This window comes from Schizosaccharomyces osmophilus, chromosome 1 (genome assembly GCF_027921745.1).
Source record: "Schizosaccharomyces osmophilus chromosome 1, complete sequence".
NCBI classification, from domain to species: Eukaryota; Fungi; Ascomycota; class Schizosaccharomycetes; order Schizosaccharomycetales; family Schizosaccharomycetaceae; genus Schizosaccharomyces; species Schizosaccharomyces osmophilus.
Genome location: NC_079238.1, coordinates 2,038,727 through 2,055,062, shown reverse-complemented (window position 1 = coordinate 2,055,062; position 16,336 = coordinate 2,038,727). Strand labels below are relative to the sequence as shown.

The window sequence follows — 16,336 nt, the reverse complement described above, 5'->3', positions numbered from 1 at the left end:
TATTATTTCCATCTTTTGTCTCAAGCAAGTAAACCGAACTACGGCAATAAGATTTATTTTTTTTGTTAAAGAGCATCATCGTAGGATTACAATTAGGAGATTATTGTAAAAACTGCTAAAGAATATCTAGTCCGTTTAAAAAAGGAGAACTTACCATTTAAACATAAGTTTCAACAAAAAACATTTTATTTTTTCTTTCTAATTCTAGTGAAGGAAATTTCGACTACTGTAGAGACCTTTTTATTGAGTTCCGTGTTTGATCATTTTAATTTGACAACAGCCCTTAAATTTGTCAACGGCTGTATTTGACACAACAAGTCTTATATGCCGCCGCCAACAGACTTTGATAGACAATTGAAATTTTCAAAAATCCAAAAGTTTCTGGGCGTTGTTTACCCACTTGCGATTTTACTGGTGACCGGCTATGTAGTATGGGTTTACGTGGCCTTGATATGCGGTATGGAAATGAGCATATTTAAATTATTATTCTAACTATAATGGTGTTCAGTAAACTCCAATATTAAGATCAAACATGGATACAGGGCTATGGGAGCAGGAGGTATGTTACAAGAACTCCAACGATCAGTCGTTTCCCTTTATAGCGGTATATTAACCGAAAAGTTACATTCCTGGTTTTGTTTTTTAGCAGTGCCGCAATAAGCTATCTATGCTATTTTCGAGTACTAATCTCAAACACATCCTATTGTGGTGATACTAGTGAGTACTTCATCATGACTACTTGTCTTTTAACCTACTAACAAATTAAAGATTTGGACTATTACAACAACACAGCGCCGATCTTTATATGTGGTCCAAATGGCGCTCCTCGTATTTGCGGAACCTGTAAATGCTGGTTGCCAGATAGATCTCATCACAGCAGGGTCAGCATGAAATGCGTAAAGAAATTTGATCATTACTGTGGGTTGTATGTTGCTTGTTTAATGATGCCTTTTTAGCTAACAGTGATGCCAGTGTTGGAAAGGATATCTGTTTCAGCAATCACAAATTCTTTTATCAATTATTATTTTATGGAACAATTGCATCCCTTTTTGTTTTGGTTAGTACTGCGATAATGTATGCTCGTAAAGGAGAATATCGAAGCCTTCCAGGAACCTGGATCTTCGTTCTAATTTCGTATGTTTCTACAAATCCCTGCTTTTTGTCTTTTTAACATTATTAGTTCTGGCTTCGGCGCTCTTTTCATGGGTGCTTTATTATTTCGCCAAACTGTTTTTCTATTATTAAATTTGAATAGCCATGAGGGAAGAAACTGGAAATCGAGGGTTTACCACTTCAGCGTGTTTTTCCCCGAGCAAATGACCACTCGTGTTCATGTACAAAGCGATCCAGGCGATCTTCCTTGGGATTTGGGTTATTCAAAGAATTGGAGATCTGTAATGGGCGATCGTTGGTATGACTGGTTTTTGCCATTTCGTCGTTCACCTGGCGATGGTATGCATTATGAATACAATCCTTCTTTTTTACATAAAATGCGCTTAAAGGCTACTTCTTCCTAAGAAATCGCAATAATCAATGGAAATTATCTAGTCCTTCCATGCCTCTACCCGTCGATATAGAACATCAAGCACTTCTGCATATTGAAGCTCAATCCCTTTTTCTTTTAATAATTGATCAACAATTTGGTGATCTTCATCCTTAATCGCAATAATAAAATCCTTGACACTCATTTCTTTGCCCGTATCTAATGAGAGCAGTTCAACTGTCGATGTCAATTTTTTGAAAGTCAATAAGGGGTAGTACGAAAATTCCAACAATATTTGCATTATATCTCTTGCAAACTGTATACCACCACGAAGACTAAATTGATGAGACATAATGATTTTAACAAACCAATTTTCAACAACTATTCCTAACTGGTACACGACCTCACGCAATGAAGCACCGGATAGAATATTCTCTAAGCTTTTTAGAAGTGTTCGTAATGCATTTTGTACTTTCAGTATCTCTGAGGATACTGAAGATGTAGCGAAATCAACATTTAGTGGTTGATCTTTTATTCTCCACGTATCGATGTCAGCATAGTCATTTATTAAAGGCTGTAGCATTTGAATTGCTGCACGTAAGATGAGTCGAAAGGATCCTGTTTTCAAAGCATCAATTTTATTCTTTATGTTGAAAAACGAAGAATGTTCTTTATAACCATATTGACTTCCAATCTCAATATATATTTCTTCATCTTCATAATCATCTATCCATTCTTTCAAATGATAGAAATTGCTGTACAATTTGCACATACGCTCTACATCAGTAGTTTTACTTTGACGAGTTGGCTGTAACGATCCAGGTAATGCTTCGCTTTGGGAGCTTTCATGTGCTTCATAGAAAGAATGAAGCCATTGCACGTAATGTTGCAATGGTTCCAACTGAACCTTTTCAAAGAAATTCACTTTGTAATTGAAAGAAGGTAATAACCGAAGCGTAGCATAAGTTGATTCCATCATGTCTCGAAAACGAACAGTAGTCTTTGTTGGAACCGTAAAATTGTAGTCATTAACCTGATTAAGTGCCATATCCCAAGCATCCTTGGAAGACTTTATATCATTTAGTTTTGCATTCATTTGTTGAGTTTCAAGGTTAAGCCACCTTTCATATATAGAAGGCTGACAAAACAGAAAATCTATCAAGTAATCATGATTCGAGCCGAAATATTGTTTCAAGTGAACCGTATAATGAAGAGTTTCGTGAGTTAAGTGAACTAAATAATCATCAAATTTTGCAGTATGAGAAAGTTTTTCCTTAACAAGGTCATTAAGCATGAGAATAAAGACTGTAAGTAAAGAACAGGATGGAAAAGCTTCGCATTTTTTGAGATTAAAGAAGAAGCCCCTTAAAGAGCGAAAAGTTTTCAAGAGATATTCATAAAACCACTCTGGTTTTGAGATTAAATTGGTTTGTCTTTTAGACATAAAATGGTAGCGAAACTGATTTGCATAGGGTTCGGTAAAAACTTCCAAGAATAAAGGATGTCCAAAGTCGCCAATTGAAAAAGCATTAATAGATCGAAGGTAGTCGGCAAAACGTTTGTATACCGTTAGTGGGTATTCTTTACCATCCAGAGAAGGCCATTTGAAATCGAGTTTCAGCCTTTCTCGAATAATCTCTTTTAGCTTCAAATTACCCTCCTCCTTCTCTTTTTTGAACACTAATTCTGTCATGCTAAAAATGCAGTCGGGTGTAATCCCAGTCTGGTCTTCTTTAATAGATAGTCGATTCCAATCCTTCTCCAAAGCATGAATCTTATCATCTGCTCTATAACTTTCTGCTTTTTTAAGAAAATTTTTAACTTCCAAAAGAATTTCTACCGTATCCCGGAGAATCGGCACTGGCTCTTCAGGTTCTGAGGCTTCAAGCCAAGCATCGTCTAATCCGATTCTTGCCTTTTTATACTCAAAGTCTTCTCGTATTATTTGCTTTTCCTCTTCTGTAATCTCAGGTAAGGAGTTGAGATCCGGTAGCTGCAGTTGCTCAAGGTCTTGGACAAATTTTGTCAATTCATCTCTCTTATAAGGCTGTCGAATCCGTAAATCAATGAAGTCGTTAAGACTTAAAACCATGCTAATAACAGTAAATGCCTAACTCCTATTCCTTCTTTTTCACACTTTGAGTATTATATGTTGATCTTCTACGTATTTCATTGGCATTATTGTCATTGTCACGATATGTAGAATATTACCAGATATTATAGGACTGAAGTAATATATATTACAAATTGTAAACAAAGCATGAAAAAGACAATTCGAGAAATTTGGACTCGTTCTTAGTTTGGTAAAAATAGAAAACTATTAAGTATAATAACTTGGAATACAAGATATTAATTTGAAAAAACGAAGTAAAGAATGATTTTTTGTGGTTGGAATATTCAGATTGGAAGATTTGACTGTCTCAGAATGAAGTCTTTTCTTTTTTCTGCTTCCAATTCCGCTGAATCGAATCTATGGACACTGTTGACAACCATACATTTAGCAAGGTCATAATCAAGTATACAAAGGCGCAAAACCTTTATTTCCCTTCAATATACGAGCTTAAAAGGCGTGACATCTTTATTTTCACAAACGTAAACCGGTGTTATTATTAAGCTTTTGTTAATTAATCATAAATAAACCAGTGAAAGTATCTGTGATTGGCGAACCCATAGAACCTGTGAAAGAAGATACCTACAAGTGTTTTCTGATATACGCCAAAAGACAGATTCCTTATCATACGCAGGCTTGCAAAGTTTGGTTTTAACTCTTAAAAGACATAACCTTCTATGCTTCAACAGTTCAGCATAATTTCGGTATTTTAGAATAAAATAAATATTAGTGAGTGAAATTTCGGTTTTCATGAATCCGCATAAAATGAATTTTTTAGAATATCTTGCATGCTCGTTGCAAGGACGTTTGCAACAGTCGTATTCGTCGAACGAATGGATAGACGGATCATATCGTTCTGATAGTTAGGTTCGAGCCGAAGTAAACAACCAATATTCTGGGCACTCACTTGGAGAATACCGGCACCAACAATGTTACTAGGGTTCGTATCAATTCCTGAGCATATTCCCCAATGAAGACCAATAATGATCCTCATCAATCGTCTTTCATCAAGTTTACTATGTACACCATTCAAGCCAAAGGCCAACTGAGCTTCTCGTTCCACACCAATTAGTCCCCATCTTTGGAAGAATGTAAAGCTATCAAATACTGTCGGCCGTAAAAATTTGGATAAAACAATAGGCAACAATAAATTAACTGATCTAACTACACCAGCCAAAAATGATACGCGAATAATAGGTGGATCAAATAGCTCGTCAAGTCGGTCAATTGAGAACCTTTGCTGTAATTGTTTGTCAGGAGAAAATATGGTATCTGTGAAAGATGCGTCGACTTTAAGATTGGGAAATGTCCTAAGTAAAGTAGATGAAAATGAGGTGAATGTTTCATTTTTTCTGTTTTCAAAGTACAGTGAAAGACATACTTTTGAATCGCGAAATTCCATGAGGGCTCCCACTTGGACTTGAGAGTCCCTATACAATATACCTTTGTCTCTCCAGCATAGACGGTAAAATCCAGGAAGACTAGAAGAAACATCAATTTCCTTCGTCGAATTTAGGGAATCACTTAAAGAAACATCTGACTTGTTACTAATAGATGGCAGATTCTTTTTCGAGGGAATTGTAAAAACAGGAACTTCTTCACAAACGATGGACAAGAATTCTCTTGGAAGGCTTAATAGCTGTAAATATTCACAGGCCCTTTGCTGAACCTCTGTATTTAAACTTACAGAATATTGTTTGAAAACAGATGCAACACGCTTATGTAGATCAGGCTGTAATTTTGATAGTTTTAACAAAGCTGTTAATAAAAGAACTTTAGTTCCAATAGATGATGTATGTAGCTTCTTGTACACGGTAATAAACTGCTGTAGTGGACTGCTTCCTGGTTCATTCGCAATTAAATAACCATATTCCCCCAATACATAGCAACCACTTCTGGTGAGACTATCATGAGTTGAATCCGATTGAAGTAATTTAAAAAGCTTACGGACTGAATATTGCTGAATACTTTCGTTGTTCACAATAACGCGAACAAGTTGATGCCAAACATCATCGTTCACAGATTTCCCAGCAACACGAAAAAGCTGTAGATTGACATCCACGTACCACTTATAATCATTGGCGTAAATCTCAGTAAGGGATGCAACTTTGGATATTAGATCCTCCTGAGAAACAGAATCAAGGTAGGGTAAGTATACCAATAATTCATCAACCATAGATTTGAAATTCTCTGCGTCACACATCATATACAGAAGTTCTAAACTTTTTTTACGAAGAGAGACATCTTTAAAGCGGAGAGACGATAATATGATATCTCTGTGTATTTTGAGAGAAGGTAAATTATGCCCACATGAAATCAAATAAGCTGTTGTATCAAAAGCTAGATATCGTACATTAGGCTCTTTGTCGGAAATCATATCACCAAGGCATTTCATGCATTTTTGATAAAGTGAACCAGTATCGTCGATTGCGAATGCAAGTTTTATCGCGTCAAATAGGATAGCGTTTATGACATTAAGATGCGGAGTGTCTTTAAGATCTTCAAAAATATTCAACATTCGGCCTAAAACATTAATGAGACTCCTCTTTGTACTTTCATCAGTCACCTCTTCATGGCAAATTAGCAATATGCGGCAAAGATTTACTTGTAACCAAGGGCATGGAACAGAGTAGTAAACATAGCCCGATGAATATCCTCTTCCAGAAACAATTAATTTCAATTTATGAATAGCTTTTTTACAAACAAGTCTGTGTAGAGATGGTTCTCTACAGACAATTAAGAACACAAAGTTTGATACGGCAAGCGAAACATTTATATCGTCGTCATCAAGGAGCATAATTATGGGTTCTAGCAAGTCCGTATCCATTATATCAGAAAACTTTCTATATATATGAAGCAGAGAGAGAGCTGCTTTTTGACGTACAATGTTTTCAGTTGCGGCAGACATGAGCAACTGCTGTATCTCTGGATACACTGTCTCACACATTTCACGACCCCCGAAGTTGGCAACAGCGTGTAATGCTAAAGCGTTATTAAATGGATCTAAGCTCAATAAATCCTTCTTGATGCTATTGATGACCAACCTTATTAAATCATGATTTTCGTTTAGGAGCAATGCAACGGCCAGATATCCAATTTGTTTTTCGCTATACTTTGTAGCAGTAAGAAGCTTGACAGCTTCCAAATGACCGAAAGATATTGGATATCCCAACATGTATATATACAAGAGTTTACTGACATACTTTTTTCGATCGTATGCAGAAAGTGTCGAACTTTGAAATTTAGCTCGTATCTTTGCCAATTCGATATTTATTCGTTTTTCTTCGTCTTTATCCTTCAAATTTCTTAAATCTGAAATAAAGGTTTTTAGCCCTTTCATTTGATTATTAACAACCATTTCTGAAATCTGGTAACTAATCCGTTTTCAGCCCTTTTTCGTTGCAAATATTAACTCAAGTACAATTTATATATGTAAATCTCAATATTTGCGATCCTGGATATTCCATAGTTTTTCCTTCACGCTCGAGTTTTGACTTACACTCACTTTCTTCCAATGCCGTCTTGAACCTTGCTGAATGAGTTTTGCTTAGACTTATTGGAACACGACAGCTTTAAAAATTTTTGTATTTGATTGCAAATATTACGAGAATGAATGATCGTCGAAGAAAACCAAATCGTTGTAGCTAGAACTCAACCGCTCTGAAGTACGAAGTTGGCAATATGAAGCTTCAGTTTTAAGTTTTATAGTATTCAAAAAAGCTTTTAGTATAGAAGTAATATTTTTTTTTCTTTTTTTTTTCTTTTTAATTAAAAATATCAAGTATTTTGAAGAAATACACGAAGAGGAATGTCGCGGAGCATTATTTACCAACGAGAGCCAACCCAATACACTAAGCTAGCCCTAGTACTTATTCACCGTTAAAATCCAACTTCATTTTTGCTTACCAGAAAAAAATTTCTATTTGATCCATTACTCATACAATTCTTGGGTTTTTGGTATTGAAATGATAAAACTTTCGCTCAGGTACGCGAGCGCTTTATCAAGATGTCCTTTACAGCTTCGTTCATTCCACCGAACGGTTTCACTTAGCCAAGAGGCATCCACCGTACCACCTAGTGAAGTACTGTTTTCTGAAAGTAAAGGGATTGCTGATCCTGTAAAAAAAAACTTAGCGGATAATGGATTTTTGAAGGCCACTTCGGTTCAAGGACGCGTTATTCAAGAAGTGCTTTCGAACCAAGAAAACGCAGTCGTACAGGCGAAAACAGGAACTGGTAAAACTTTAGCGTTCCTCTTGGTTGCAATAAAGGACATGCTAAAAGGAAAACCGTCTTTGCATTCCAAAAAAATTCATTCTGTTATTCTTAGTCCCACGCGTGAATTAGCTATACAGATTTATGAGGAGGCTAGAAAGCTCACACCAGGTACCAATATCAAAACTGGTTTCTGTATTGGCGGCAACTCGAAGATTATGGAACAGAGGACAATTCAAAAAGGTCTTGCCAATATCTTAATTGCAACCCCTGGCCGTATGAATGATCATCTCTCAAACCCTGTCGTGAGAAACTCGATAACTGCCAACTCTTTTGTTCTAGATGAAGCTGACAGGTTAATGGATATGGGGTTTGCTGATACTATTAAAGATATCCATCGCGATGTTGCAAGTCCTTTTACTAGAAGACTTTGTTTTAGTGCCACCATGCCGCCCAAAGTGTCAGATGTTTTTGAGGTTATCCTTGGGGATAAGATGAAAATAGTAAACTGTTTGGATCCTAATGAGCCTCCTACACACGAACGTGTACCTCAATTTGTAGTTCAGACAGAATTTGATTCCTTATTTCATGACTCTCTGTCTTTGTTACGAGAGCTATCTAAACAGCCATCTCCCCGAATCATTGTGTTTCTTCCCACTATTGGAATGGTTGATTTCGTTGCCGATCTTTTCCGGAGTCATTTAAATATCCCATGCTTTGGACTACACTCCCGACTTAGCACGACCGATCGACGTCGTGTCACTGATAAGTTCCGTAGAGCCCCGAAAGGAGTTTTGTTTGCTACCGATGTAGTTGCCCGTGGAATGGACTTTCCCAATGTTTCTCAAGTAGTGCAAATCTTTAGTCCTTCAAGTCTTGATGATTATATCCATCGCATCGGCCGTACAGGAAGAGCCGGAAAGAGCGGTGAGGCTTACCTAGTGGTTCCTAAACAGGAGCAAGTTTTCTTAAGAAATCTTTCCAAGTTGCCCATTCAAAATCACTCAGTGAATAAATTATCTGATGAAGAAAGAACCGAATTTGACAAGGATATGAGCTATTTACCTGTTGATATGCGTACGGATATATTGAAGCCTTTGTACTCTGCAAAATCTTACATTTTTGAGAATCGTTCAAAAAATGGTGATCCAACTGAGTTAGCATTGAAATTATTTGGCCTTGAAGACGAACCCCTTGCAAAATCAGAATTGATGTCTAGTCCATATGTGAAGAATATCATGAGAAAGTCGTCTTCTATGGGCAACCGTGGTCCCCGTCGGACTTCTTCTACGCGATCTTTTCAAGGAAAAGGACAAAAATCATATAGGCGTTTTTGATTTTTAATTTAAAGTAAAAGCTGTAACTATGTGGTTATCAGTGATTTTATTTTTGGATCTAATCTGTTGTTTTCTGATCTTTCTTTTAATTTTTGCACATTATTATGCATTATTGGAGTAATTTTCCTATCATTATAATTTACATACCCCATCCTTCATGAGTTTTATCCAGGACAATGTTTCATGGAATGCTTTGCATAACCTATTTTGGTCTAATTAGATGATATAATAAATTCATATTAACTACAGAAAAACAAAAACAAAAAAAGAACAAGAAGGGAACTCCTAAATAGTTTTCTTGAATTCTGCTGAGCGATAGAGTGCCAATACTTCAGAACTCTCTTCAAAAGGGTTCGTTTTTTGTAGATGTCCAACGCTATGCATGATCTCCTCAATCCTCCCGTGTAATAATTGTTCACGCTCTTGTAGGAGGAGCGATGGTGTTTCTTCAATTGGGCAAAGCGATGATATTGTATGGCGAAGTAAAAACCATAAATGCTCAGAGAAGAAACCTACCAATAAAGAATAGTATAACTTCTGTTTTGTAAGACTCTTCAAAGGCGAATACAAGTAGCTAATCGAAGGCATGGTAATACTACCCATCCAACTTATAAAAGTAAGGCGTTGGTTCCAATCTTTAATGGATTCGATACGGGCGGCAACGGGTCGTTTTGACAACTTACATAGCTTGTATACTGAAGAGCGAACCATCAGGTAGCTATTGACATACATAATAAGGGGAGCTAAAGGATAAATAGGAGAAAACATAACAAGATAACCAAAAATTAACACCAAGTCTTTATAGTCATTGTATTCGTCATATTTAGAAAGCTCGGATTGTTTTCGAATAGAGTTCAAAGATTTAGCCTCAGCATCATTGTCGTGAATTGACAAGCGCTGTGCACTGAATTTCGATTTCACAAAGCTTTTCAAATAAGAAATGATTTGAGGAACTGCGAGAGTTGTAAAATAATTAATAACCTGGGCATTTGTCAAAAAATAAAAATACTGATTGCGAAGTCTTAATGGATTCAACTTAAACTTAGAGTCCGTTATATAAGAAAGTTGCATTGTCATATTGGCAGCTTTATTCTGCAAGACGTTTGAAATGAGGTGTTCGCCAAACGGTCCATAAACGTATGATATTAAAATAAGAGCTGTGTAGGAAAGCATAAAGTGTTGTAAAAAGATCTTCGAACCCAATGAAGACTGATACTTGTTTTTCGTTCTCTGATTTTCCCATGCTGTAAGCTTTTCAGCAACCACTGTATAGAATATATTAAAAGGAAGGGTGAGGATTTGAAAGATTAATGCTGGAAGAAGACCGACCACTGGCTTGAACGGGCCCGAATAAACCTCAGTAAGCGTCACATCGAAACTAAAAGCAATTGATATCAAAATAAACAGAATTATACCTGAAACGATAAAAAGAGGTGCTGTTGTAATTAAACTTCGGAGGACCATTTTCCAATGAGGATAACTTGATTGTAAAGTACCAGAGGTATTATTAACTTGTACCGTAGAAGGATGGAACTCTTCTCTACTCTTTTCATAATACTCACTATAATTCGTAGACCAACGCCTAGACAGCTGGCTTTCTTTATACTTCCAAAGCTGAATGAAACAAATACCCCATATAGACATTCCAATGGAATAAACAACGGAGTATTGTTGAAAGAGATAATGACCCAAAATTCCCCAGACTGCTAATATACCAAGCATGTTTCTAAAAGTATCTTGGAATGCAAAATGAAGAGCAATCTAACAATCATCAGCTATATTATTTGCCGACGCAACCATAACAACTTACCTGAGAGCCATACTCAGATTTGATTTTATCCAAATCTTGGATTTTCAAGAATGACTTAAACCTCCATGAGCTCATCCATTTCTGGTCCACATTGGAGTTGTGAAGAGGGTAAATATCTACTAAATTTTTGTACGGCTCTTCACTGGGAACAATTCCAAGGCACTTTTCTTTCTTGATACCAGTTATGTATTCATAAAGAATTCGAATACGGTCGCTTGAATCCACCAATGCAATGTCGTAAATTCGGACATTTTCCACATCGTTCAACGATCCATAGAGGAATGAACAAGTGCGATCTTTGTTAATTAATTGAAGGACTAATTCCGCAGGAGCTTTAACCAATAAAAATAGGCTGGATTCTGTGCCTGCTCGAACAGCAACTTCAAACCCAGCTTTTAGCAATTCACGAATTACAGCACGAACTGTCTTCTCACTTTCCTGATTTTTGGTGTTGATTTCTACAACTAAATCCGGAGAGTTCACAATTTCTGTAGAAATCCTATTTTCATCGAGCTTTTCCATATTCACTGGCAGCTTGGGTTCGTCAGTGAATGGTAGGTAATGGCTGAATAGAATTCAATACGTAAAGTCTGGCTACTTTACTTTCAACAACAGTCTTTATTAACCTTGCATCAAAATTTATTTAACAATGTAATAACAATTTATGTTGATTAATTTTACCTTACATCTAATCGTATTTTACTCCTTGTGATGCGCCTAAATAGGAATCAATGGTTCGAATTGGTCCTATGAATACTCTAATATTCTAAAAATAATAATAAATCCATTTCGTAAACACTATTACACCAAACATATACCCAATAATTATACGCCTTAACGCACAATAAACGAATCCCCCAAAAAAATATATGCGCATTATTCCCCGTAACCCAATTTTTTGTCTTTTCTATGAGATCAGCTTATTCTTCTTCGCCTGTCTCGATGAGACGTTTTCCTGTAACAAGAGTAGAGCCAGCTTCTGCACGAGCTTCCTTGGCAGCTTTGTCCATTGCATGGTTTAAGTCATCCATGCCACTAGCAGAAGCGTATTGTAACACAAGATGACGGCCGAGCAAGTGTGTATGCTTCAAAGCGTTCATGGCATTTTCAGCTTCACGAGCAGTAACAAATTCAGCAAAAGCAAAGCCTCGTGCACTTCTATCAAGTTTCCGTGGTACACGAACAGAACGCAACTGTCCATAAGCACCAAATAAGGACTGGATATCTTTCTTGGAAGTTTCGAAAGGCAAATTTTTAACAAGAATTTTAGTACCTTTCGGTTTGGAAGAATCCAGCTTCCTCGTCTCTGCTGCTGCATCAGCCCCTTGGTGAGACAACTTAATATCAAGTTTATGCCCCGCCAAGACAAAACCGTTCATGGCTTGCATAGCTGCGATAGCACATTGCTTATTTTTAAATTCAACGAACCCAAAACCCATACTAAGGAATTGGCCAGGGCGCTTCTGATCAGGTTTTGCACGGATAACCGCAGATAGATATCCCTCCAAAGGCTTGAAAATACTCTGAAACTCCGATTGTTTTGTTGAAAAATTCAAATTCTTAACGTAGAGCGTGGCAGTATCGAGAGAGTCAACATCCTCGGATACCAATTCCTTGGCTGATTCGGTGGTAATTGCACCCGTTTCAGCAAAAACTTCAGGCTCATGAGCATGATTCTTCTTGTAAGCCGTTTGAAACACATCTTTGGGTGCTTTTTCTAAATACAAGATGGAACTCTTGATTCTAGTATAAGCCAACTTGCCAAACGCTTGTCGAGCATCAGGAGCATTTATAAATTCAATAATGGCAATAGTACCAGCTGGAGGAATCAAAACCCTTCCCAGTTCACCATATTGACCAAAGAGGGAGGTCAGTTCTTCGGCGGTAGTACCGTAAGTAAAGTTTTTCGCCAAGATTACATTGTCAGAACGAGCACTGTTTTTAAATGCGTCCAAATCCACACCATGCTCTTCGAAGAATCGCTTGGTCTCTTGAATGATGTGAGTTTCAGACATGGCCTGACGGACAGCCGAATCAGAAGAGGTAGGATCCAAAATATCGGTTTTTCTAACGCCCAACCTAGAAGCCAGTGATGTTACCACGGCATCATTATTCATGTACAATGTATTCCAGCTAAAGGTGCTACTTGCAGCCGTTTGCTTTCTCTTCAATTCCTTCTGTTTCTTCAAAGGAAGCTTACTCAAAGCAAATTCATCTTGAACGATGTTGTGACGAGCTTTAGCGGGAAGGATGTGCAGCAAACGTCCCTGGAAGGGTCTTCCGTCCAATTCTTGGAAACTTTGTACGGCGTCTTCTGCATTGCGAAACTCTACATATGCAAAACCCTTGGGAACATTTGTGCGCTTATCTATTGGCATATGGACTTGCTCCAATGCACCAAAACGTTGAAAATGAGCGCTTATGTCTTCTTCGGTACAACTATATGTAAGATTTCTCAAAAATAAACGCTTCGTTTCTTGAATTTTTTCAATGGTTTGGTCATACTCAGACACATCGGGTTGAACCTCTTCTTCATGGGAAGAAGGGGTTTCCAAAGAGGGATTTGCTTTTTCCTCTAAAGGCTTTGCTTCAGATGGAGTAGTAATCTCAGAGACATTTTGGTCTTCAGCAGTCGGCGTTTCTTCAGCATCCTCACGAATTCTAGTTCTGTGAAGACGAAGCCATTCTTCATCGGACAGGGGCTTTTGCTCCGTGTTTACCGCATCCTTCCCGTTCTCGTGGGAAACAGAATGTTCGGCATCCACTTTATCATTACCTTCTGTTTCTTCAGAATTATTTTGAGGGCGTCCATCAATTATCATGGGGGCACCATTGGTATCAGATACTGGCTGTCCGTCTTCATCTGTCTGCTGGCGTTTGGCAAAAGGGAGCTCTTGGTATTCCTCGTCTTCCTCATTTGTCTCGGCAACAGAAGGCTTGTTATTAAAAGTATAATCTTCATTATCCCAAGTACGGGACTTACTGGTAGCAGTAGACAACTGCAAGAAAGTACGAGCCTTATCATCTTGAAGAGTATCAATAAACTTTCTTTTTAATTTCTTTTCACGTCGTTCCTTTTCCTTTTCCTCTAACTCTTTTTGCTTTTGGACCTGTTTCTCCTGCTCTATAGTCTTCAATTCTTTTGTCTTTGCCGAGTGCTTACTCCATGGCCGTAATTTTTCGTTTGCAGTTTGAAAGTCCAGTGCAACACGAGCCTCTACTCGTGAGCTGTCTATGTAAGAACGATCCAAATAACGGACTGTCTTCTCTGCATCCTGTTCATTTTTGAATCCAATGAATGCAAACCTTCGGCTTACACCGTCTTTTGTCTTTGCGACACTGACATCTGTAATTTCAACGCCCAAATTGGACTGTGACTTTAAATACTTTGATAATTGTTCTTTTTCATAGTAACTTGGAAGGTTTTTGATAATAATTCGCGACATGACACGCTTCCAAAATGCCAATGCCTTAAACTAGTAATAATGTGTTTTGACAAAGGACAAGAGGGAGAATGGAAAAGAAAGGCAAGCAAAGGGAAATACTGAAAACTAACACAGATTACGACTAACGCGTTACATATTGTAATATAAAATACTGAACGTACTCGAACGTGGCTGGGAGCTAGCAACAAGTAGGCTGCGGCGCTGGTTTCTTGTGAATAGCCAAACTCGAAGGAAGTGGATTGAAAATTTAGAACAATGTCAAGGATCCCAGCGGGAAGTCATGATGGACTAGAAACAGATGAAGTTCTCGATCCGCAGCTGAGCTATGAACTGGCAAACGAAGTTTCAAGAGACGACCATGAAGACACCTATGGGGATGACATTTGGGAGTCAGAAGATATGCAGCCGGTAATGCAGGAAGGCCATTCGTTAGATTCATTTTCAGAATATCATCCAAAGGAGGTGTTGGAGAAAAAAAACTCTCCGTACCGTGATGAACAAGTGTCTATGGCTCAACGTTCGTATCCTTCGGAATCTCCATTTGGCAGTGCCTCTTCCCTCAATTCTATGGAATCTCCTATCCCATTACAATCTTCTACGCTTCTTTGGGACCCTAGTGTGAAAGAGGTGGACGATATTTTACATAATGAGGATTTTCATGATGGTCGAGATTTTAATGTTTTCACGCTTCGTGGTTTCGTTAATATTCTAACTCTTATTTTACTAAGTTGCGGACTTTTAATGCTTTTCATCGGCTATCCAATTTTGTCTGCGGTGGACGTCGAGAAGCAAAGGAAAAAGGAAGAGGCTTAATATACCTCTTCTCTTCTCTTTTCTTGCTTGATTGATTGAATCATTCACCCTTTTTATTTGGACACTATTCATTGCATATCAACGTTCTTTTATCTATTTCTTTTCTTTTCCTCGGGTTGTTGAACCTTGTACCTGTCGTTCCTTTGGTTTCTATTTCTTCATCTTTTTTTATTGTGATGCATGTTTCTTTTGGAGCAGTCAGCTTGGATAAGATTTGACGGTTTCTTTTGGATTCGATCCTTTCTCCATTCTCCGTACGCTCGTCAACTTTTCTCTTTTTTTTTTTTTTCTCTCAACACACTCTGCACTTAATATATTGATCTTTGCATAACGCATGAGTTCATCCTTGTACATGTCTTTTTTTTTCTTATAATCATACTCTTATCAAGTTGTTTCAAGTGTTAATTTTCGGAAAGAAAACAATTTTCGTTTACGATTATTCCTTTGCATGAGAAATGCTCCCCAATGTGTTTCTAGCGCCCTTCCTACCGTACCATACTATACTGTACGAAATGAATGTTTGTTTGCATTTTTATTTTTTCCTTAGAAAGTAAGCTAGCTATAGTTGGATCTCCTCGCTTTTCCATAGTTCATACCGTACACACTGTCTGTGAATATAGCATTCAAACAAAATTTTCTAGAAAGATGCAAGAGAAGAAAAAGGCGCATAAAAACTGATTATCGGTTTCTTTACATTCCCTTTTTTTCTTTCTAAACATCAATTCTTTTCCGTGTACCATTTTACATTTCTTATAATATCATTATACAATATTATCGTATTCCATTTACTGCATATCCACCTTTCGCTCTCTTAACTTTATTATGAGTTTATTTTTGTTGAAGAATGCATAGAAAGCCCTTTTGGTATTTCTATGGGGACTGCTTTACTTTTGGTACTCGAAAGCTTATCAATGTTATCAAATGATTGCTAAACTCCCCGTTGTATATTAAAACCCTTTCAGCCCTTCCTGGACTCTGCCACTCCCCTCAACCTGCTTTTTTGTAGTGCCCTACAACTACGAGGTAAACGTGAATAGAAAGGACTTTCGTTTCTTTACTGCTTCTTCTTCTTGAAACTGTTCATCTTTTGTTGTAAAGAAAGCAAAAATTCTGAGGTCTGGA

At 37.4% G+C, this 16,336-nt stretch overlaps 8 protein-coding genes across 8 annotated transcripts; 4 read left to right on the top strand and 4 right to left on the bottom strand.

The window, feature by feature from the left end:
- Nucleotides 1-324: 324 nt before the first annotated feature.
- pfa5 (vacuolar membrane palmitoyltransferase Pfa5) lies at nucleotides 325-1,517 on the top strand (the record flags this gene model as incomplete). Its single annotated transcript, XM_056179728.1, has 6 exons — nucleotides 325-457; nucleotides 509-559; nucleotides 622-717; nucleotides 769-925; nucleotides 973-1,134; nucleotides 1,181-1,517. The coding sequence occupies 6 exons, from the start codon at nucleotides 325-327 to the stop codon at nucleotides 1,515-1,517; spliced, it is 936 nt and encodes a 311-aa protein (XP_056036856.1).
- A 27-nt stretch (nucleotides 1,518-1,544) lies between these two features.
- On the bottom strand, nucleotides 1,545-3,575 carry drp1 (RINT1 family protein; the record flags this gene model as incomplete). Its single annotated transcript, XM_056179727.1, has 1 exon — nucleotides 1,545-3,575. The coding sequence occupies one exon, from the start codon at nucleotides 3,573-3,575 to the stop codon at nucleotides 1,545-1,547; it is 2,031 nt and encodes a 676-aa protein (XP_056036857.1).
- Nucleotides 3,576-4,341: 766 nt separating this feature from the next.
- Nucleotides 4,342-6,951, bottom strand: apl3 (AP-2 adaptor complex alpha subunit Alp3; the record flags this gene model as incomplete). Its single annotated transcript, XM_056179726.1, has 1 exon — nucleotides 4,342-6,951. The coding sequence occupies one exon, from the start codon at nucleotides 6,949-6,951 to the stop codon at nucleotides 4,342-4,344; it is 2,610 nt and encodes an 869-aa protein (XP_056036861.1).
- A 607-nt stretch (nucleotides 6,952-7,558) lies between these two features.
- On the top strand, nucleotides 7,559-9,145 carry mss116 (mitochondrial ATP-dependent RNA helicase Mss116; the record flags this gene model as incomplete). Its single annotated transcript, XM_056179725.1, has 1 exon — nucleotides 7,559-9,145. The coding sequence occupies one exon, from the start codon at nucleotides 7,559-7,561 to the stop codon at nucleotides 9,143-9,145; it is 1,587 nt and encodes a 528-aa protein (XP_056036862.1).
- A 285-nt stretch (nucleotides 9,146-9,430) lies between these two features.
- ist2 (anoctamin calcium-activated chloride channel OR Ca(2+)-activated phospholipid scramblase) lies at nucleotides 9,431-11,477 on the bottom strand (the record flags this gene model as incomplete). The annotated part of the gene is made up of 2 exons (XM_056179724.1): nucleotides 9,431-10,906; nucleotides 10,956-11,477. 2 exons carry the CDS (start codon nucleotides 11,475-11,477, stop codon nucleotides 9,431-9,433), a joined length of 1,998 nt encoding a protein of 665 aa, XP_056035114.1.
- Nucleotides 11,478-11,875: 398 nt separating this feature from the next.
- On the bottom strand, nucleotides 11,876-14,401 carry mrd1 (ribosome biogenesis RNA-binding protein Mrd1; the record flags this gene model as incomplete). Its single annotated transcript, XM_056179723.1, has 1 exon — nucleotides 11,876-14,401. One exon carries the CDS (start codon nucleotides 14,399-14,401, stop codon nucleotides 11,876-11,878), a length of 2,526 nt encoding a protein of 841 aa, XP_056036860.1.
- Nucleotides 14,402-14,656: 255 nt separating this feature from the next.
- sbg1 (plasma membrane-actinomyosin ring linker protein Sbg1) lies at nucleotides 14,657-15,214 on the top strand (the record flags this gene model as incomplete). Its single annotated transcript, XM_056179722.1, has 1 exon — nucleotides 14,657-15,214. The coding sequence occupies one exon, from the start codon at nucleotides 14,657-14,659 to the stop codon at nucleotides 15,212-15,214; it is 558 nt and encodes a 185-aa protein (XP_056036681.1).
- A 448-nt stretch (nucleotides 15,215-15,662) lies between these two features.
- SOMG_00928 (uncharacterized protein) lies at nucleotides 15,663-15,892 on the top strand (the record flags this gene model as incomplete). The annotated part of the gene is made up of 2 exons (XM_056179721.1): nucleotides 15,663-15,719; nucleotides 15,770-15,892. The coding sequence occupies 2 exons, from the start codon at nucleotides 15,663-15,665 to the stop codon at nucleotides 15,890-15,892; spliced, it is 180 nt and encodes a 59-aa protein (XP_056036680.1).
- Nucleotides 15,893-16,336: the final 444 nt, after the last annotated feature.